At 48.1% G+C, this 19,591-nt stretch overlaps 7 protein-coding genes across 7 annotated transcripts; 6 read left to right on the forward strand and 1 right to left on the reverse strand.

Annotated features, from left to right (window-relative positions):
- The first annotated feature begins 983 nt into the window (after nucleotides 1-983).
- F5891DRAFT_194834 (uncharacterized protein) lies at nucleotides 984-2,001 on the forward strand. Its single transcript, XM_041370867.1, has 2 exons — nucleotides 984-1,691; nucleotides 1,794-2,001. The coding sequence occupies exons 1-2, from the start codon at nucleotides 1,065-1,067 to the stop codon at nucleotides 1,830-1,832; spliced, it is 666 nt and encodes a 221-aa protein (XP_041227546.1). The 5' UTR covers nucleotides 984-1,064; the 3' UTR covers nucleotides 1,833-2,001.
- Nucleotides 2,002-2,473: 472 nt separating this feature from the next.
- Nucleotides 2,474-4,417, forward strand: F5891DRAFT_1026583 (Alpha/Beta hydrolase protein). Its single transcript, XM_041361416.1, has 13 exons — nucleotides 2,474-2,633; nucleotides 2,683-2,875; nucleotides 2,940-3,048; nucleotides 3,107-3,274; nucleotides 3,325-3,338; nucleotides 3,392-3,467; nucleotides 3,520-3,594; nucleotides 3,662-3,676; nucleotides 3,728-3,773; nucleotides 3,823-3,854; nucleotides 3,904-3,966; nucleotides 4,023-4,067; nucleotides 4,117-4,417. Exons 1-13 carry the CDS (start codon nucleotides 2,626-2,628, stop codon nucleotides 4,146-4,148), a joined length of 876 nt encoding a protein of 291 aa, XP_041227547.1. The 5' UTR covers nucleotides 2,474-2,625; the 3' UTR covers nucleotides 4,149-4,417.
- An 830-nt stretch (nucleotides 4,418-5,247) lies between these two features.
- F5891DRAFT_1026595 (uncharacterized protein) lies at nucleotides 5,248-8,267 on the forward strand. The gene is made up of 10 exons (XM_041361417.1): nucleotides 5,248-5,577; nucleotides 5,793-5,836; nucleotides 5,893-5,937; nucleotides 6,002-6,315; nucleotides 6,363-6,373; nucleotides 6,423-6,563; nucleotides 6,620-6,712; nucleotides 6,770-7,251; nucleotides 7,317-7,329; nucleotides 7,386-8,267. The coding sequence occupies exons 1-10, from the start codon at nucleotides 5,453-5,455 to the stop codon at nucleotides 8,032-8,034; spliced, it is 1,917 nt and encodes a 638-aa protein (XP_041227548.1). The 5' UTR covers nucleotides 5,248-5,452; the 3' UTR covers nucleotides 8,035-8,267.
- A 1,460-nt stretch (nucleotides 8,268-9,727) lies between these two features.
- On the forward strand, nucleotides 9,728-10,605 carry F5891DRAFT_949774 (signal peptidase 22 kDa subunit; the record flags this gene model as incomplete). The annotated part of the gene is made up of 5 exons (XM_041374904.1): nucleotides 9,728-9,870; nucleotides 9,956-10,029; nucleotides 10,150-10,226; nucleotides 10,303-10,415; nucleotides 10,476-10,605. 5 exons carry the CDS (start codon nucleotides 9,728-9,730, stop codon nucleotides 10,603-10,605), a joined length of 537 nt encoding a protein of 178 aa, XP_041227549.1.
- A 1,791-nt stretch (nucleotides 10,606-12,396) lies between these two features.
- Nucleotides 12,397-13,150, forward strand: F5891DRAFT_949981 (uncharacterized protein; the record flags this gene model as incomplete). The annotated part of the gene is made up of 2 exons (XM_041374917.1): nucleotides 12,397-12,776; nucleotides 12,976-13,150. 2 exons carry the CDS (start codon nucleotides 12,397-12,399, stop codon nucleotides 13,148-13,150), a joined length of 555 nt encoding a protein of 184 aa, XP_041227550.1.
- Nucleotides 13,151-14,599: 1,449 nt separating this feature from the next.
- On the forward strand, nucleotides 14,600-16,039 carry F5891DRAFT_1127915 (glycoside hydrolase family 18 protein; the record flags this gene model as incomplete). The annotated part of the gene is made up of 5 exons (XM_041364230.1): nucleotides 14,600-14,760; nucleotides 14,820-14,907; nucleotides 14,967-15,112; nucleotides 15,171-15,813; nucleotides 15,869-16,039. 5 exons carry the CDS (start codon nucleotides 14,600-14,602, stop codon nucleotides 16,037-16,039), a joined length of 1,209 nt encoding a protein of 402 aa, XP_041227551.1.
- A 497-nt stretch (nucleotides 16,040-16,536) lies between these two features.
- F5891DRAFT_1026628 (magnesium transporter NIPA-domain-containing protein) lies at nucleotides 16,537-19,366 on the reverse strand. The gene is made up of 15 exons (XM_041361418.1): nucleotides 19,205-19,366; nucleotides 19,025-19,153; nucleotides 18,947-18,971; nucleotides 18,861-18,893; nucleotides 18,786-18,814; nucleotides 18,630-18,734; nucleotides 18,555-18,582; nucleotides 18,366-18,492; nucleotides 18,191-18,311; nucleotides 18,090-18,141; nucleotides 17,996-18,043; nucleotides 17,936-17,941; nucleotides 17,852-17,875; nucleotides 17,769-17,797; nucleotides 16,537-17,715 (listed from the first exon to the last, which is right to left on the reverse strand). Exons 1-15 carry the CDS (start codon nucleotides 19,304-19,306, stop codon nucleotides 16,675-16,677), a joined length of 1,899 nt encoding a protein of 632 aa, XP_041227552.1. The 5' UTR covers nucleotides 19,307-19,366; the 3' UTR covers nucleotides 16,537-16,674.
- Between the last annotated feature and the right edge of the window lie 225 nt (nucleotides 19,367-19,591).

The raw sequence follows: 19,591 nt of genomic DNA on the forward strand, positions 1-19,591 counted from the left end.
CGTTTAGCGGTCCGGAGCTGGAAGGAAGGATGGTTGCAGGTCAATCGTTCGGGAGATAATAAACTTGGCCAACTCTTCCCGTTTGAAAATGTATGTCAGAAGGTCGAAGTTCCGGGATAAGATAGATAGAAAATTGAAATTGATAGAGGTAAACCACGCACGAAGGAGATAAGGGTGTTTGCAGATGAAGGCACAAGAGGTGAGATTATGTTGTCGAGGGGAAAGCCCGTCGCAATTTTCAAAAATGGCCACGTAGCTCAAGTGTTTCGTAGAGGAGGACCACCGCCAAATTTCCCAGACCCCACATGCTGGGCGCATCGTCGTTGTCAAATGGGTATGAATCAATAGGAATCGATACCATCGATATCATCTCCCGTATCAGTACTTACTACTATTGCGATGATCTTTACAAAAACGCGCGCATCTCCGGATTATCGTCCATCTTGCGGCTATTTTCCGGGGGTTGTCACTGCAACTTCGTCACGCAGGCGCGAGCCCACCGACCTTCCAGTGGCAATTGGATTAGGCAACGCGTCGAAAGTCGGACATCGGATCGTGCATATTGAATTAGGGATGAAATGCTCGTAGCAACCTTGGCAGTACAGGCAGTACTAGCCTTTTACCTGGTGCTTGCGGATCATTGGTATGGACATGTACTGTATGTGAATATAAACCACAAAAAGCAGGAGTTAGAGTTACGCGGTCGATTGGCCACAGGCCGCTGGGGGTTTAGTGTTGTTTACATAAGCATGACAATAAGAATTGCGCCTCCTCGTGGACAGGAAACGTTGTTCCTCCGCGTTATTTTCGGTGGCCTGGCGGCTCATTATTGGAGCCAATTTATAACAGGCCGCCATTTCTCCACGGTCTGTTTAGGATTGGTCAAGATCGATTTACTTGATAATACCGCCTTGCCCTCAGAATCTCATCAGTTGGTCTTCGTGTTATAGACAGCCATCTGCCAACGCCACATTCCAGGAACCTCGTATCATATCCGAGTCATCCATCTGTACATATATCAACAACAGCACTTTTTGCATCTGTTCGCCACTTCATCAGGACTCATGACTGAATACGATTATTCACCCGCAGCATGGGAGCATCATCTCGCTCAACAAGCTCGGGTTTCAAACTGGGTATCCCAGACAACTGCTCAAGCTCATTCCTACTCCAATCCATTCGTCATGTCGCCCACATTGCGTGACCGCTCGTTCTATGATGATGAGCTAAATGGAAGATGGCAGCGCTCCGCGCCCAGCCGCTCGAAAACTTACAATATACCTCCTACGAGACAAGAGGATCCATATAGGCACACCTCTTCTCGCTCGCGTTCAGGTTTCCACTCGCAGCCTGTTGAAGTATGGTCATACCCCCACTCCAGTCGTACCACCATACAAACCACATCACATTCTCGTACTAGCCCAGTACGCAAGCCACCATCACGCTCGCAAACTATACAAGCCATCTATCCGCCAGCTGTGGCCCCCACACACCAGTACGAACGCACTCAGCCCTATCCTTATCCGCAGAAGCAATCGCAGCCCGTGAGGCAACATACTTCTCCGGCCTACTATTACCCGGAGCAGTCCCACGGACACGGATCTCACCAGCGGACGATGTACCACTCACCTTCGCGGCCATCGCAGTCGTACCATCACGCCCCTAGCGGTCGTTTGGAGTATCACTATGGGGTGCGCCTTTACCAATCCGCCTGCATCATTGTGTCGACGCTGATGCTCGTCGTTTGTTTTGCGCTCGCATCGTGATTTGTCATGTGCAAAAATAGCCACCAGCTCAGAAGAAGCCTCAGCCTCTGTTTAAGCGCTTGCTAGGGTTCATGTCACCTGGTACAGGTAATGGAAGGGGCGGACCGGCGAAGCACCGTAGCTCGGGGAGGCGCTCGTCCTATTGAAGACCGAGCAAATGTCGGAGCCTTGTCGCATATCATGTTCAAATATCATAGAGTCGCTGGGCTTCTCAGGAGTCCGAGACCAGCATACATTTTATATTTTATTAAATTCGGGCGCTGGCGCCTTGTTAACATTCCTTATATTTCGCAAACGATTCACATTCATTGTACATTCTAAACATCACACTCATTCTGTACATTTACGCATTGTAATGATTTGACGTACTTGATGCCCCACTGTAGACATAGCTAGCACAATCATGTTTGGAAGCTGCGAGGATCGCAAGTCTCGTGTGGCAAGAGTGGATGATTACATCGATCACCGGCACCTCCAGTCAGTTCTTCCCTCTGGCATAGTTACATGTCAAAGATTCTGTAGTAAAACACGACAACTTAAGACTAGTACTACTGTTGGCGTCGCCCAGGAGTCGGTGATCAAACGTCAATAACCGCGGAGCTCGGGGAACGAAAGGCGTGCGATAGACCAATATGATTTTGACTCTTGCTGGCACGCCCGCATGTAGGTAAATCAAATACCGGAGTGATTGCTCGGAATGACTTCAAGCTTCAAGCTTCAAGGCTTACATTGTGGCCAAAGGATGTCGGTTGCAGTTCCATACTGTCAGCACTTTGGCAGAATCGATCCTGCCGATGGCTTGCCGGATCTAGCGATCTCAGACTCAGACACGGTTGTTTCAACTTGACCCTGAACCATCATGCACAAGTACGTTTCTTGATCATGCTGCACACCTCCATTGTAACGATTGGTACAGCAATCTGCCCGACGACACAGCGCGTCCTCCCCGCTCGTCATGGAAGTGGCCCCATTTCCCAGGTACGGTGCATGATCCCGAGAAGGGTATTCCCGAGGAAGTGTACAATGAGCTTGTGAGATACACAAAGTATGCATCTGGCGCGTATCAAGTCCTATGCCCGCGTCCGATGGGAAACACACTGGTTGCCCAGGTGCGCATATAGTAGATGATTCTGTGGTCGGTTGTGTACTGATATTAGCTTCAATGCCATGCAGTTTATAAATCCAATTACGGGTACCCAAGGTTTCATCGCTCGCGATGACACGAGGAAAGAACTTGTGGTTGCATTCAGGGGCAGTCGTGAGATTTCAAGCGCGATCATTGGTGAATTTCGAGGCGCAAGATTCTAAGATGGCAATTTTTGACACGCGACGGCAAGTAGATACGTCTCTCCTGCTTTCCCCACTACGTGGACCAGGCCTTCCAGAGAACACAGATGCCCACGTGCATACAGGCTTTCTTTATGCTTTTAGAAGCGTTGGAGATCGCGTACTTAATGTCTTACGCGAGCAGTTTAAAGAGTTTCCGCAGTATGATGTGACTGTGTCCGGCAAGCCACGCTTTCCTTTCTCGATATACACAAATTAATTATGCTTGCAGGTCATTCGCTTGGAGTGCGTCAATCGTGCTTCTTCGTGATATTACTTATGTCATTGTCCTCGAGCAGGGCGCCATCGCATCAATTGCAGCGGTATCTATCAGGAACAGTTTCCCTGATGCTGCGCTGCGATTATTCACATTTGGTGACAAATTTCGTACTCCTATCGCGCGATGTTTACTGAATATGACCGCCAGGCCAGCCAAGGACAGGGGATCAATCATTCGCTGAGCTCGTGGAAACTCTGATTGGAGTGGATAATGTTTTTCGAGGTACCTTCTTCCTTTGTGTCCCTCAGAGATCACGCATCGCTTACTCGAATCTCGCATGCTACTACAGGCGTGCATTCATTCGGTATGTTCTGTGACGTACGTTTTGTCTAGAACCAATTAATGCTATACTTAGATGGTGTGCCCACAATGATACCTACGAGGCTAGGCTACAAGCATCAGTGAAGTCTAATTTTCTATATAATTATCACGAGCTCACATGGTCATCAGCGCTACGGAATATTGGCAGTTCACCGAACCACGTTCGAAATACTCTGCCTTTTAAAAGATCTCCACTGATATAACGTTTAGCGGCCCCGCGTCACGTACGTAGATGTGTGGGCGCCGAAGACCCGGAAGGCAGTGCATCCATACGTATATTTACTCCGTTGTGTCCGTGCCTTCTCGTGTTTGACGTGTCTTCTACACAGCATCGACTGGTATCAATCCTGCGCATATGGTGTATTTCGAACAGCGTGAGTATCTTTCTCTCTCTAGTTTAACATGCTGATAGACATGGGGAAGCGATTGCCTCGGATCCGACCGTTTGCATCTGACATCTGCGATTTCGGGTTGATCCAGATATTGTTGATAGCCGATGAGCCTCCCTCTTTAGCCCCCCTATTTTCGTATATGTGTATATTTCTTTCCCCCGCCATACTACTGGTACGTCCTTCGTGAAGGCGTCCATGGATTGATTGCGTTTCTGAAAGTCACATGGATGGTTTGGTTGTACTAGTTGAGTTTCCATTATGTATTATTGTACGAATCACTTCGACTCTTTGAAGCCGCTCATGTGAAGATATTTCGCCCGTTTCCGCCTTCATGGGACCACGTCTGACGTCTCTGTCCGGCTAACTCCCCATTTTTCTGATCAGCTCTTTGCACTGCTATTACATCTGTCCCCTCGTGACCTCCAGATTCTTTTGTTTCAGCGAGAAGCGCAACTGCGAGAGTTTCTAAGAGGTTCGTTATAGAATCTCTCTCTGCTCCGTTGGCGCTGACGTTGTCTATTAGCACTGTTATCGTGCCATGATGAGTATACTTCACGTCAGAAGTGTCAGCAAGCTTTCCTGTGGTTCACTCTTCCCGAAAGGAACAGCACACAAACCTTACTTGACAGTTTTCGTCCTGCGCGCTCAAATGTCAAAATAAGATGACATTGAGTAAGTTCATATCAACTGCAGAAGACTATGCAGCCCTAAACCGGATCAGACACACGATTCTACCACGCTTATATGTCCAGGTGCAATAAGGGCAGCTCCCGCGGTGTACTCAGGGGCGCCTTCAGTGCGCATGAAGCTCGTTTGGGACAACTCAGCAAGTTAACTGAGGTTGGGTATCGCCAAGAGGTTTACAGCTGAGGTTGTACGTGCGCTGCGCAGAACCTCCAGGAGATTTTCTCGTACAACTGTGACATATGCAGAGTAATATGCGTGGCAGGCTATCATGATGGTCCTGAGTACTATTAAGTAATCCGGCATGCAGGCACTTAAGGTTAGGGGACAGCTGTCTTTCTCCCACAAGGTCCAACTAGGGGAGACTCACTACTAGGTGGCATTTAGGGACTGGCAGCCAACAATGCATACATGGCAATCGTACAGTTGCAGCACCAAGCCAAGCAAGAGAAATTGCTGGCAGGTAGTAGTTGGTCGTCTCAGAGTCACAGTGCGGGAGCAATGGTTAGCGCACGTGTTTCCATAAAAGTTGCCGTTATTGCATCTTTTCAGGCCGTGCAGCATTTTGCAGCCGGTGTTCGTAGTCTCTCCCCGCTGAGCTCTACGCTGCCATCAATCATTCTTGCTATATCACAACGTATAATCGCGCCTTATTACTGCTATATTCCGGCCAACTCATTAGGATGTCCGACTCGAAAGTATTACACCTCGTCATTCGTCGCATTGCGGACTGGTCTCTCTGGTCGTTCTTCACAGAAGTTCGTGTAATTGGAGGCGAGCACGTTCCGCTGGATGGACCGATCATTGTGTAAGTTTCGTATTTTGCATTACTTGCTTGTCGACTGGGACACTTGAGCCCGTGTTTGCATTGGACCTAAGCGCTTAGAAGTTGGAAGGATCAATTGGATGGACCTGGGAACGTAAATGAATCCACAGTCGTGACTACTGACCCCCACACATGTTGCATCGACATCTCCCGCGCCTGAAGAGAGTCTGAAACCAATACTGACCCACTTTTTGCAGCACCGCCACTCACCATAACATGATGATTGATCCTGCTATCCTTTGTTAGTCTTATAGTTCTTCTTGTAGATTCTGCGCGTGCTTATCGTATCTTTCATAGCGTCCAGCTTCCCACATCGTCGTGTTCTACACTACTGGAGTAAAGGCGAGCTAAGCCTTATCGAGCTAGCTATTCTTGATCCCGTTAACGCGTCACGCCTTGCTTTTAGCATCACTCTTTGCGAACCCAGTCCTTTCTTGGGTACTTCACTCGTCTGGTAATATTCCTGTAGACCGGAAGTCGAAGAACCGCCAAGATCTATTCCGGGGAACTATCGAAGCTCTCGCACGGGGCGATGCGGTTGCGCTTTTCCCGGAGGGCACGTCATACACAGAGCCGAGGATCATGCAAGTAAAAGATGGCGCTGCCTGGGCTGCCCTAGAATACACTAAGTGGGCCGCGGAAAACGGGGTGAAGGGGCCCGGGGTCCGGATCATCCCCGCCGCCATCGTGTATACGAATAAGTCGAAGTATCGAAGCAGTGTATGTTCCCTGATTCTTCGAAAGGCACTTCACTAAATCCAGCACAGGTCATTGTGAAGTGAGATTTAGTCGGCATGGAGATATAGTACTTACGCTGATGTCATTAGGTTTGGTGAACCAGTTTCGATGGATGAGTATAAAGAACAATTCTTCTCGGATTTAGAGGGGGCGCCACGGGCAGCGGCCAAGCGCCTCACAGGTGCAATCGAGAGGGAGCTGGTCGAGGCAACCATCAATGCTCCTGACTGGTATTTCAATATTATTTCATTGCGGTGTGTGCGGACTCTCATTATGTGTTAATTAGGGATACCCTTTACAGTGCTCGGATGGCCAGAGATCTTCTCTGGGAAGATGAGCGCTCGATCGACCTCGAAGAATTTGTCACGATTTCGCAGACGTACGATTTCACGCTTCGTCTATTCAGTTGGTATCGGCAGCTCACGTACTGTTGCAGTCTTGTTGATCTATTTTCCACAACGGACGCTACTGCGAACTTCTCGACCGTTCGACGTCACCTTTTGGGGTATTACTCACTTCTTCAGTCTACCAATCTTACGAACTCCGTCTTGTCCTCACTTCCACTTCCGCCAATGCTATCTCCCTCTCACCCAACTCCCCTTCCGTCACGTTTGCTTACCCTCTCTGTCCTTATTCGCGACACGCTTGTTGCCCTCACTCGCCTTCCCTTCTTCCTCATCCCGCTTTTACTTCACACACCGGTATATGTCATGGGCCGAATCGGCGCTCGTTTAGTGGAGCATGAAGAGGAGACGCAGGCGCAGAACAAAGCTGTTTTTGGCTTGTTATCGTGCATGATGATTTACCCTGCCACGTTCTGGGCGCTCTGGGCGATGCTCTGGTACACAGGTTTTGGTGCTCTTGTGGCAGCATTCACAGTCTGGGCGTTTGCATATTATCACAATAGATTGATCAATGGCACGTATATTTAGAACGCTGGAAATGTGAGTTATACTAACGGAGTAATGGAAACTTATCTACAGATATCTACATGAAGTAAGTTCCAACCATTCTGATTTCATATTCTTATTAGCTTACCTATAAATATCAAGTCTCAAGCGTGTGATTGCAGCATGGCGCGTTCTTGTCGGCGTATGGGCTCCCAGGCGATGGGAGCTTTCTCTGTCTGCACTGTCCCAATATACAACCCCGCTAGTACCTCCTGAGAACCCTTGGATCGACAAGAATCGGCCAAATTCCTCTACTCCAGGCGCATCATCGGGGACGCTACATTCCTTACCAGTACAGATTACCGATGAGCCACCTGTCAGGATTGCGTCCCGTCGCAGGCCTTCGTCAAGAAGAATTATGAGGCATTTACTGCGGGCACGTGGAGAGGCTGTGAAGGCTCTTGCTGAGTTCCTGACGACCTTGGAAGCAAGCGGAGAGGAGAAGAGCGTGATCGCGAGCATCCACTTGGCAAAGAGGTTTGGCTGGGTTGAAGAAAATTCACCCACCTCCTTGGCAGATGATGGGGGAGATAGCGATCCAGTAACTGACGCCAGGGGATACAGGCGAGCACGCGAGGTGATCGCATTTCTTCGCTCTCGTGGTGCGAAGATTGCAACGTTGGATAGGAAGATCGAGGGAGACTGGGCACTCAGTAGTGATGAAGATGGTACAGCAGGTGAAAGTGAGAAAGATGAGGAAGACCTGGTATGGGTGCCGAGTAGCACGAGTCTCAAGCAGGAGGACGACTAGCGTCCAGATGCTAGGATGCTTAGGATATGTGTACCTATGGGCTTCATACTTATTCAAGGGTGACTTTGCCTCGCGTAGATTCGATACAGGTTGCATTCTTGTCAGTCACCCTCATTAATACTGGACAGCGGTTCGATATTCCTAGTGCTTTTTGGGAAGATACAAGCAGACAACAAACGACGCCACCCCCGTTTCCACCCGGAGACATGTTCACGGCCCTGAAAATCTTCCATGTATGGTCAATTTATCTTTTGGGGATTATTCCAGTATTCGGACGGCCATTAACGAGATGTGCATCAGAAGAACGTTGAGCCGCCACTATCTGCCTGTTCCTTGTTCTTTCTAGCCTGTAGGCCGTGGGGATACCGAGCCTGAGCAATGAAATGATGGGGAATCATGGGCCCATCTGTAGTGGGGTAGGAAGGGTCGACCGTGACAGCCTCTGAACATATTAACGGCCAAGATCCGACCAACAATTGGACAATGAAGCATTGTTCCATTTCATGGAACACCTCCAGCATGTCAACTTGCGAGCTTAATAAAAAAACCTGCTATCACCATCTATGAAAGATCCGAATAACCCTGGAGCATTCCACATGACGACTTGCTCACAAATCAGCAATTGTATGCGGAAATGAAGGGCTACATCAAGTGCCCATGGAAATGCAGCCACTATGGTATTGCCCCACGATCATATGATACGGTCGAAAAGGAAAAAGACAAGCATGAGCATCAGATAAGATGTTTGGTGACTTACGACACGCTCCAGACACCTAACTGGTCAAGCGCCGAGACTAGGCAGAAATTGACTGTGATGATACGTACGTCCGGTGGGTCCATCATAAAGACGGTGCTGTGAAGGGTCTGGACTGGTGGCGCATCTTCTGAATCAAACAAGTAGAGACTAGAAGGATATAAACAGATTATAGATGATAGACCAAACCAAATCCGATACCAGGCAGGGCGAAGACGTGCATTTGTGGCAGTATAACAGCGCCCATGGCCAGAAGTGGGAAGATCTATGCTTGAGTGGGACAAAATGTCCTGGCGGTGTGGTGCAGGCGATATGATTGAAGCCATGTTGGAAGCATGTGACAGCGCTGGTTGGTCGAGTTCCACCAGGCATCGATCGAGGATGCTGCTCCAATAATGGCAAAGGTCATGCGCTAGGCATCCGTGTATGGCATGCAACAATTTCATACGAACATCGCTCGTTAATTACCTTGTAATACGCCGAGCCCCCGGGTTTTAGTAGGGACTTGCTGCCTGGTTGTATCCTAGTCACAATCAGAATGAGGCCGAAAATTGATTAGAGGAAGATAGCTTGTCTGACAGCGGTGGTAGACACTCAGCATGATACATATCCTTATATACGCCTCACCGTTTCATAAGACAAAAAAAACTGCAGGAACGTGTTTTCGAACGCACTTTGCATCATGCACTATCGTGATATTAATGCATAATGATTCAGGTTAGCAACATGGAGTGAACCGTGGAGGCACATGTTGTATAATTCGCTGGACATTGCCAGCTTCGAATGATAAAACCAAATAGCCAAAAATGGAAATTATGGTATTCATACGTGTTTGCTCAGACGTGACGTCTGTCTGCCGTGGCAGCTACTCGTTTGTTCCTTCACTTGAAACAGTTGTCATATTCCAGCTTCTTCATTCTCTTGCGCGCGCACCACAGGATGCATAGCATTTACGCTCGAGCGAATGGTATATCCGGTCTTTGGTCCACGTGTGTTATGGTTTTGCTTGGAGCTGTAGCTCTTTCCTCTTTCCTCTTCAACGCGGAGTCCAAGGGTAGTCTGGATATCGTCTCTTTGAAGGTGTAAGTGACTCGATTTCTTGCGTCAGCCCGAGTCTTGCTTTTCGTCGTGTCTCTCACGTCAGTGACTTACCTTGACATTCCGTAGGTTTCACTCCAAAACGAGACGTTATCCTTTCAGAAATGAGGAAATTGGTTTTGTTAAATTTAACCTTTCGGCCGGTACGTATTTTTCATCGCGATGACAGCGGAAGAGCCTCACCGGGGATCCACCACTTTCTGTCGCACAATCGCGGTTTCTTATACGTGATTTGATTTTGCGATCGCTGCGTCTCGCTCCAGACTTGACGCCACTTTTTAACTGGAACACGAAGCAGTTATTCGTGTACCTTGAGGCCGAGTACACAAATGCACAAGGGGTAAGCAATTTACCATTATGATCTCTATAGCTTCATGCATACGAGCGGGGGAGATTTGTCTGACGCACTTCTGAAGGTCAACAACACCGTAGTTATCTGGGATCGCATTGTACGGAGAAAAGATGATGCCACGATCGACATTATACAGAAAGAAAAGTACAAACTTCGCGACCTGTCGGGATCTTTCAGGTGAGTCAGAATCCGATAATGGACTACCCCATGTTATTTTCATGCTGATGAGTCGGATAGCAACGTACTTCCTGCCCAATATTCACTCAAATATAGTGTGATGCCGTATGTTGGCGTGCTCACTTACGGAGAAGCTGCCCGTACGATGAAAGCCATCGACTTTCCTGATGCTCGAGACTCTGTGTCATGAGCGGTCGATTTGCCAATTTGGACTCCACATCAACTTGATTGGAAATAATAGGCAGAGTCGTAACTACATCCCAGTCTTGAACTACGAGATGAGCACAATCAGTGGTGTATGCTGTCTTGTGATCTGAGTGTCTGGGCGAGTCGGAGAGTTCCAGCGAGCGTAACCAGACAAGAAGTTGGAAGTGCGATTTTTCCGGTGAAAAGTTACCGATGGGGGTAACTTCCTCGTTGTTCTATATAGTTTCGGTGACAATAGAACTAAGCGGACCGCAGGTAAAGGCGTGTCATGGTCTCGCAGTACTCAGCGCAAGTCTGACAAAGCTGCTGGATGGGAAAACAATGGAAGGTGCCAAGATAGAGTATACGATCGGATCTCTCGCGATCTGCTCCCTCAGTTTACACTCCTCACGTCATCAAGCCAAGGTTTGTGCGATCTTTTTAAAAAATGGATGGTTTAATGAGCTTGATTTGGCTGATGAAAGGACTGCAGCTAGCTGTTGTGTTTTCATTGATATGAAATCCTTTAAAAATGGAGAAACGCGATTGTGGGTCATTTTGCTTACGAGAATTCAGACCTGTTGCTGTAATCGTTGACATCTCTCGTCGTCTGACTTCGAGCCTGCCAGAGGCGTGGGTTCCTAAACTCAGCCTAGCTTAGTATAAACTGGCTGCAAATGAACCCGAAGTTCTTATGTTACCAAATACGCAATGTACCTTTTTCAGTGAGTCTTAATATATATAAAAGACACTCACCGCCTTCAAACTGGAGATTTATCCCCTGCCGTCAACTGACCTTCCGTTTACACAAAACATTCCCCCACAACCATTTTGCTTCCTTCACTCCGTCTACATGTCTTCCGTCTCCACTCACACGCCTCCTGAACACACTCGATATTGGCATTATCCCCAACCAAGCGCATCCAGCTCCCAAAACCCTATACCCTGTGACGCGCAAAACCAATCATCTCATGTGACATCTAGGCCATCGAACCAATCTAACGGTTATGCGGAAGGTTTTGATATAAGTGTATGTATTTTTGTCGTCTCCGATCATAGTTCTCTCAACTCGATGCCAGGTCAAAGTAAAACGAGCATTTACGTTTGAAGAACTCCAATCAGGTGCATACTTCAATTCTTTGGACGAATCAGATCTCCAGTTCTTTGGAATGTATGGTCAACCTGTTCTTATCCCATGCCCCGAAGATTCGGATCAAGGCGGTTGGAGCTTGCAAGGCCAAACACACATGCAACAATGCGGCGATTCCTCACCGTGCATCACTACCGCCCAATATACTCCTCATAGCAATCCATCCTCATTTCAGATTTCGAAATCATATACGCTAGTCGATTCTCTGGGACAGTTATCCACTTCAACCTCTGCACGAGCACCCATTGGTACACGTGTTTCTGCTATGGCTCTTGCAGGGCATAGTGGCGTGAACCCCATCAAACATGAATCGGGTTTGATCCAACAGGTGAATCGTTTCTGTCAAGTAACGCGCGCTCTATTTTTGACGGCATGATTGTCATTTATAAGGCCTTTGGGGACTTTGCAAATCCGTCAGACCTCCCATCATCAAGTCCCCTCCTGCGTCATTCGCGACAACTAGCTTGTGCGTACGAGGAGGCCATCCCGATAGGGACACTGAGTCCTATGGCTCATGAGACTGAAGATATAAAGCCAAACCTCTCAACACTGAATGACGAGCCGCCTATGGATCACCTACCATATCCGCCGCCCGTTCATTCGGTCCCTCCTCGTCAGTTTCAACCTTATTCGCCCCAGGATACAATGTCAGAATCTCCCTCTCCGTGCTCCCCTCGTAGCACAACTTTCCTGCCCGCTTCGCATTGTGATGCATCAGAAGCCCCAATGACCGTCCCTAGCCAGTCTTATATGTTTGTCGAGGTCGAATCATCAACTCCAGCATTCATACATACAAACCAACAGCACTACCACTCCCCAAACGAAACTTCTTCTCACCCCCATGGCGGAAAGACGGGATCCCCTTATCAACGTTCACCGTCCCCGAGGGGAGCATTACGGATATCGCCGTCACCACACCCCAAACGATCGATGGATAAGAAACCAGCGCTTGCATGCTTATTCTGCCGAGGCCGGAAAATTGCGTGTGGCCCACCCGTACCGGGTAGCAAAGACAGGACATGCAAGTGAGTATCACGGTCCTCTGCCCATTCAGGAATGTACTATTATGTGTCCCTTGCTTCTTCACGCCTTATCGGCGTGGTAATGATTTGCCGGTTTCGTGCGATTGATTTCTTAATTAACACCACTTTCCTGTTCGCTGATATCCGCGCCACCATCAATTTATTTCGACATTTGGCTGACTTTTGTGTCTTTGTTTCTCAGTCAGTGCGCTCGTAGACATTTGAAATGCGAATATCCACTAGAGTCGCGTCGGGGAATGAGGAAGCGCCGGTCGCTGATTCCCCGAGGAAGCGGCTCTCCGCCACCCGAAAGCAATGCAGGGAATCCAAAAGTGATAAGGCCGGGTCGAAAACGATCTGTGGACAAACGGCCATAGTCCTCGGCCTCTGATCTCCTTCTTGAGTCATTTACTTGGATATTTTATGCCGTCTGTTCGCATTACTCATCGCCGTAATGGTGTGTGTGTGAATTCGTTATTGTATGCTCGTCAGCATCTGCATATTCGCATATTGTCGTCGCTATGCTTTTATCGCTTTCGTTCCGATTTATCCCATTATACCTCATGTATTCGGTCAAGGCTCTTATTTGGTTTACTGTCTCGCACATAGCCATCATGTAGCTACATGGAAGGACCTGTGCTCCTTTGTGGTGGTGTGATATTCGTCTGGTACGTCGTCGACGGCTGACTCGAACATGAGCGATTGACCTGACATCCAGTGTGAACCACGTAGACTCTTTCCGCATAAATTTCAGCTACCAAGGTAGCCGACAACTGGGCTCACGAAAGATCATATCTGGGGATGTGACGAATTCAAAAATCTTGGCCCCTGCGGAACCCAAGCTGCATGAGGCAGTATTTAGGCTGAAACGCTCTATCCCCGAAACATCAAAATAAGAGCAAGTATGTATGTTAACTCGCACACGAGCTCCGGCTCGGAAACCCACAGGATATTCACTATACCGGACACCGGTAGTCTCAAATATGATTTTTTTGGTTACTATGTACCACCATATGGGCGATGCATAGCATCAGAACGTCCATTTAGAAACTCTGCGAGTGAAGGTCGCACCACCATTTTTCTGAAGACAACCATATGATTCACCCGGATCTACGGGCCTGGGCCCCACTAGTCGACGTACGCGTGAATTGCTGTCCAAATGCACGACAGGAGTGGTACTTCCACCAGAAAATTACAACATCATGATAAACTGAATGTAGCAGCTTTGGCCCGAGCCTACTGCTAAGGCGCATCAGTACAGAACAAAACCCACTTCCCCTATTTAATATGCGTGACTTGGACTGCACAAAAATACAACGTGGCTGTGCTAAAATACGTGCTCGAGTTCGTAATACGAACGCCGATACTCGGAGACTAACGTCGATTTGTCGAAATGGTACTCTAACGATGGCGACTGTACCGAATATCTCGACCGCGACTAGGCTGCAACGAGTCGTGGAAGATCGCTTGCCAAGAGCTCGTACTACTTGAAGCGAAATTACATGACTACTAAGGTTCAAACCGGCCCGTTGCCAAAACTTTGAAGTGTGGTTTAGAGTTTCGTGAGTACTTCGACCTGAGGTGTTCACATTCACAGTTGTTCGAGTGTTGATTCTACCCTGTACAAGTTACTTCCTGTCGTCGCTGCATGTCATCGCGAGCAATTTTTTTTTTTCCAATCGGAGAAAAAAGATGGCTTCTCTCGGGTGCAACTCTGCACCGTGACTTACTCGGATCCTAGCCATTGCTAAGTCATGTATACATAAAGTAATGGCTTCATCGTCGCTGCATACGGCAGCCCCGCCTTCTCAGTGTTGTACACCATAATGTTCAAGTTGCTGAGGCTCGCGGCCCCCCTTGCCCTCCTATCTTCTGCTTGTGCATCCAAGGTAGCTGGCGCGTGGTATGCTGGCTGGCATGCTACTAACGGATACCCGGTGTCCAATATCAGCTGGGACAAGTACAACACGGTGTACTATTCTTTTGCGTAGGTGGAAGCTCCCATTCCGTGTCAGACCTATGACGATGTTGATCGACAATCTCTAGAACAACCACTCCAGATGTGAATACTATATCACTAGAAGGGTCGAATGGCGCGTTGCTTCCTGTCTTTGTGTCAGAAGCACATGCACACGTAAGATTGACAACTCGTGTGCATGTTTGATCGCTGAGCCAATGATTGGGACTTGTCAGGGTGTTAAAGCCCATATTGCCATTGGAGGTTGGGGTGGCAGCATTTACTTTTCTTCTAACGTCGCAACAGCGGAAAATCGCACTGCATTCGTCGACACGGTGCTAGATTTTCTCGAAAAATACGATCTAGATGGTGTCAACTTCGAGTATGTATGTCAGCTGCATCACATTGATATCATATCCCTGACCCACCTTCTAATTTAGCTGGGAGTATCCAGATAAGCAAGGCATTGGCTGTAATATCGTCAATTCTGATGACAGCGCAAACTTTCTTTCCTTTCTCCAAGAACTTCGCGAAGAAAGCTGCTCGAATCTCACCATCTCGGCAGCAGTATCTTTGACGCCATTTCGTGATTCCAGCGGCAATCCGTCGACTGATGTCTCTGCCTTTGCAGAGGTTCTTGACTACGTTGCTATTATGGACTATGATGTCTGGGGTTCGTGGTCCTCTGCTGTTGGCCCTAACGCCCCACTCGAAGATTCCTGTGCGACCTCGTCTGAGCAACAAGGCTCAGCTGATTCCGCAGTGAAGGCTTGGTCAAATGCAGGCATGCCCGTTGACAAGATTGTCCTGGGTGTTGCATCATACGGACACTCTTATAGCGTCAGCCCCTCTGATGCATTCGTGTCGGGCACGAAGACGCTAGCAGCTTACCCCGCTTTTAATTCAGCTAATCAGCCCGTAGGGGATGCATGGGATAACACCGGGAGCGTGGATTCCTGTGGCAATTACGAAGGATCCGGAGGTACCTTTGACTTCTGGGGACTGGTCGACGGTGGCTTCCTCAACTCGGAAGGTACGACTGCCCCTGGTATCTACTCTCGGGTTGACTCGTGCAGCCAAACGGTGCGTACACACCTGAAAAAGGAACTGCTTTTGTTTCTGATGGACTTGTTGTCAGCCCTACGTTTATAATGAAACGTCCGAGGTCATGATTTCCTATGACAACGCGGATTCATTCACGGCCAAAGGCACGTTCATCAAAAACACTGGGCTGCTCGGATATGCTATGTGGCAGGCCGGTGGAGACTATAACAATATCCTCGTCAATGCTATCAATAGCGCTGTGTAGATTAATCCGTCTTGTTCCACAAGTATACCCATATACCCACGTCCTTCTTGTTGTTTTTCTGCCATGTCATAGTTACCCTGTGATGTCAGTTCCAAAATACCCCGAGCGATGTTCCGAGACGGGAAAGAATCCGCCACTAGGGTTGGTGGTTTATCCAACATAACGAACTACTATGTAGGTTAAACCTCAAAAAGAAATAATTTTGGGTACTTACATGATTCGGACAAAGTTGAGTTTGGCTAGCTGACTAGTATGGCTAGTGGTCGGTGTATGTTTACAAAAATCCCGAACTCTAGCAGGCCAACAAAATTTTTGATCAACTAGCATCACAATACAGTTCAAAAGATTTAGTGTACCGACTTAGCTATACTTACTTATTGCAGTATGGTGGAAGGTATATAGGAAAGTTACGGCCATAGCATAATACGGCTTTCGTCCTTCAAATGGTTCCCCGCCCCGGCGATACTCTGAAGATTTGCTAATGTGTCACAATCTAATCCATTTCATCTCATTTCATTCTTTTACCTGGCATTCGTAAGCTTGAGGCGCACAGAAAACTATACATGCAAATAGATACAACAACTCAATCAGTCCAAGCTGCCTAATAGCAAGCAGTCTATCTTTGACCATACACATCAAAACCATGTCTTAGATCCAGACCTCACCAGTCTGATTCCCTGGACTGGAGGTGATGAACCCTCTTCCTCTTCCTCAGACATATCCTGCACAGGCGAGTCCCGCTCCCACAAGCTTCTGCTCTCTTCTTCGTCATCTACACCTTTTGGATATCGCCGCAGCTGTCCCGTTGAAGAGCTATGTCGTGCGCGTTCCGTGGGGCGCGCATCCTCCTGGCTTCGGTAGCTTTGCGGAGAGTTATTTAACAGCATATCAGACGACGGGGGGAATGCGGTCATCGCGGGAGTTGTCGGGCTTTCGAATGGATCACTTTTGATTGGATTGTGGTACATTGTCGACACGGTGGGTGCTGGTGGTTCATCATTTGCACGCGGTGGTACAACTAGTGACTGCGAACTACCAAGCGTTAACGAAGTGTCGGTGCTTGGTATTGGAGGATACCGGAATGATGAATTTGACGGTACGGTGTGCACGGCGTTCCTGTGCTCATGCGTGGCATCTGCATCTCCACTACCTGGCGGGCGGTACGAATGTACGAGATCTTGCGATCCGAATTTGATGGCTGTTCTCCGCGGGCTGTATGGTGTTGATCCAGATGAAAGCGACGACGCACGATCTGTCTCGGACAGCCGCGGCACAGGGGCATCATATAGCTGATGACGTGTCAATCCATCATATGCGTTATTCGCAGGTGTGGAAGGTAGACCATCTGGACGCGCTCGAAGAGGGGAGCTTGTGTGCCTGCTTGATTGGCTCATCGTCCGTGCTGAACGGGCGCGGATGATGCTGCTCATGGTGCCGAACGTGCCACGCAACGCTTCGATGCCGGCGTTTTCCATACCGGCAATACCCTTCTCCTCGGCGTCTTCCGTGGATGCGCGAGAGGCTTGAAGGAGCATGGTGGACCGGCGATCAAGCTTCAACTGCGCAGGGTCAATCTTGGACATTTGGAGGATCGTGATGCCGACGCATATTGTGAGGAAGGCCAGGACAAGGGTGAGGATTTGCGAGACAGAGGAACTGAGCCCTTGGAAGAGGACCTGTAACGATGGGTGAGTAATCAGGCGGTACTGATAATTGTAGCTGCGCGCACGATGGTTGTGACCATTGAGCAAAACGAAACTGTTTGAAGTAGTTAGTGTCAATCAGTGACGCGATTGGGCGCGGGTCACGTACATAAAACGTAGTACGTGGGCGTTACTGTGATAGTTTAAATCAAATCAGTCGAGCAGTCGGTGTTAACGGAAAAACAAACTTTACCCATAGCTGCCAAGTGTAACACTTGAGTCTAAGCACACATATAATAATTATTTCACTCACCAGTATTGAATAGCGCAAGTGCAATATTCAGGTAATAAATTTCCGTCACTGCCTTGCGTTAGTACAGCGAAATGAAGATATATTGATGACACACATAGGGTAATCACCACGAAAACCATTAAAAAGTATATAAACCAGTGCGTGAACTGTGGTACCATGAAATAATGCGACGTTATGATAATTACAACAACTTGCCTGATTGACTCCCATAACGGACATGACTATGGCTGCACCGAGCCCGGTCGTGACACTCACACTGATGCCGCCGATAGTGCTGCACACAGATATATACCAAAGCATGTTGTTCTTGCCATATCTAAAAAGGAAAGGATAAATGAAGGGAAAAGAGAGCATGTTAAACATGACTGACTTGGGTCCAAAGTAAAAGATAATAGAGAGGGCAATGGTAATCAGGGCAGATATGTAAGCGAGGAAACCTGGTGCCAAGAAGAGTTTCTGAAATGCCAATATTTCACCAGGTGTTTGCTCTTGTGGGCCTTGATGCACCAGAAATAAATAAACTTTGGTATATATGGTACTCGTTCGGTGTAATGCTCACCGTTGAGAGCAATGATAGTGGAACCAATCTGGCAGACGTTAGTACACGAGAAGACAAGGAATCGGTGACACTTACAATACAGAGGGCACAACCCAGCCATCCGAAAAAGGTGAGTTTCTCGTTGAGAAAGATTGAAGATAGGATGGCACATATTACAACAGATAGTGCGCCCATAGGAGTCTAACAATTCATGGTGAAGATATGATAGAGAATGAGGTGTTTCACACGCACCACAACAAGTGCTTCAACAAATGCATATGCTTTGCAGGATCAGCATAAAATAGAGTTAGAGTTCAAGTTACATACCAACAAAATTACACAACTCTCCGCATATCATCACTTGGGGATTCGCTTGTTATGCACAGCACAAGTAGAAGGACACGAAAACTCACTTGTCATGCCTGTCCACCATAGTGGCTTTGATAGCAAATATCAATATGAGGCTGAGGGGTGGCGGGAATGACTCTTACAGATTTGAGGTACGCGACACCTTCACCTGCTGCATGCCCGGCCTGCGAGCGCAATAGACCCTTCTTCTTGAAGACAAAACTAGAGCCAATCAACAAGCCACTCGCTACTGCGAGTATTATTCCGACGATCTGGGTGAATGAACTAAGGCTGAGCAGTAAAATCTAGAATAAACCACCTACTTTAAGGCTTGAGGGTAATTGAAGGGTAGTGCTTGAGCCAGAAGCAGTGGTGGAGGACGTCGCAGACGACGTCGAGGATGAAGCTATCATTGTGGAGGACATGGTCGTGATGAAACCCGCAGCAGTGGTTGAGCCAACAGGTCGTAGTTATTCTTGAGTTGCATCACTTCTCAAAGCCAAGCCCCGTCGGCCTGGACCGAAACCGGGGTAACATACCATTTATGGATAATTAACCTCCGTACCGGAGAAATCCGGCAGTTACTCCGACGGGTGTTGTAAAGAACCCAAAAAGGAAGGAATATGGGGAACGGAATAATATTAATATCGTTCTCGGGCAGACGCCTGTGCAAGGCTGTTGGGTAGTTTGAAAGTCCTGGGATCCAGCCC

This window comes from Suillus fuscotomentosus (genome assembly GCF_016647785.1).
Source record: "Suillus fuscotomentosus strain FC203 chromosome Unknown F5891scaffold_19, whole genome shotgun sequence".
Classification (NCBI taxonomy): domain Eukaryota; kingdom Fungi; phylum Basidiomycota; class Agaricomycetes; order Boletales; family Suillaceae; genus Suillus; species Suillus fuscotomentosus.

Coding starts and splice junctions, on each gene's coding strand:
- F5891DRAFT_194834 (XM_041370867.1), top strand. CDS start 1,065: ATGACTGAATACGATTATTCACCCGCAGCATGGGAGCATCATCTCGCT. Junction 1,692..1,793: donor GTTTGGAGTATCACTATGGG/GTGCGCCTTTAC, acceptor AATAGCCACCAG/CTCAGAAGAAGCCTCAGCCT.
- F5891DRAFT_1026583 (XM_041361416.1), top strand. Junction 2,876..2,939: donor GAAACACACTGGTTGCCCAG/GTGCGCATATAG, acceptor AATGCCATGCAG/TTTATAAATCCAATTACGGG. Junction 3,855..3,903: donor TTGGCAGTTCACCGAACCAC/GTTCGAAATACT, acceptor TATAACGTTTAG/CGGCCCCGCGTCACGTACGT.
- F5891DRAFT_1026595 (XM_041361417.1), top strand. CDS start 5,453: ATGTCCGACTCGAAAGTATTACACCTCGTCATTCGTCGCATTGCGGAC. Junction 5,578..5,792: donor CTGGATGGACCGATCATTGT/GTAAGTTTCGTA, acceptor CACTTTTTGCAG/CACCGCCACTCACCATAACA. Junction 6,713..6,769: donor TTTGTCACGATTTCGCAGAC/GTACGATTTCAC, acceptor GTACTGTTGCAG/TCTTGTTGATCTATTTTCCA.
- F5891DRAFT_1026628 (XM_041361418.1), bottom strand. CDS start 19,306: ATGTCCTCCACAATGATAGCTTCATCCTCGACGTCGTCTGCGACGTCC. Junction 18,894..18,946: donor ATGGTGGACAGGCATGACAA/GTGAGTTTTCGT, acceptor CGAATCCCCAAG/TGATGATATGCGGAGAGTTG. Junction 18,312..18,365: donor ATCTTTTACTTTGGACCCAA/GTCAGTCATGTT, acceptor TTTCCTTTTTAG/ATATGGCAAGAACAACATGC.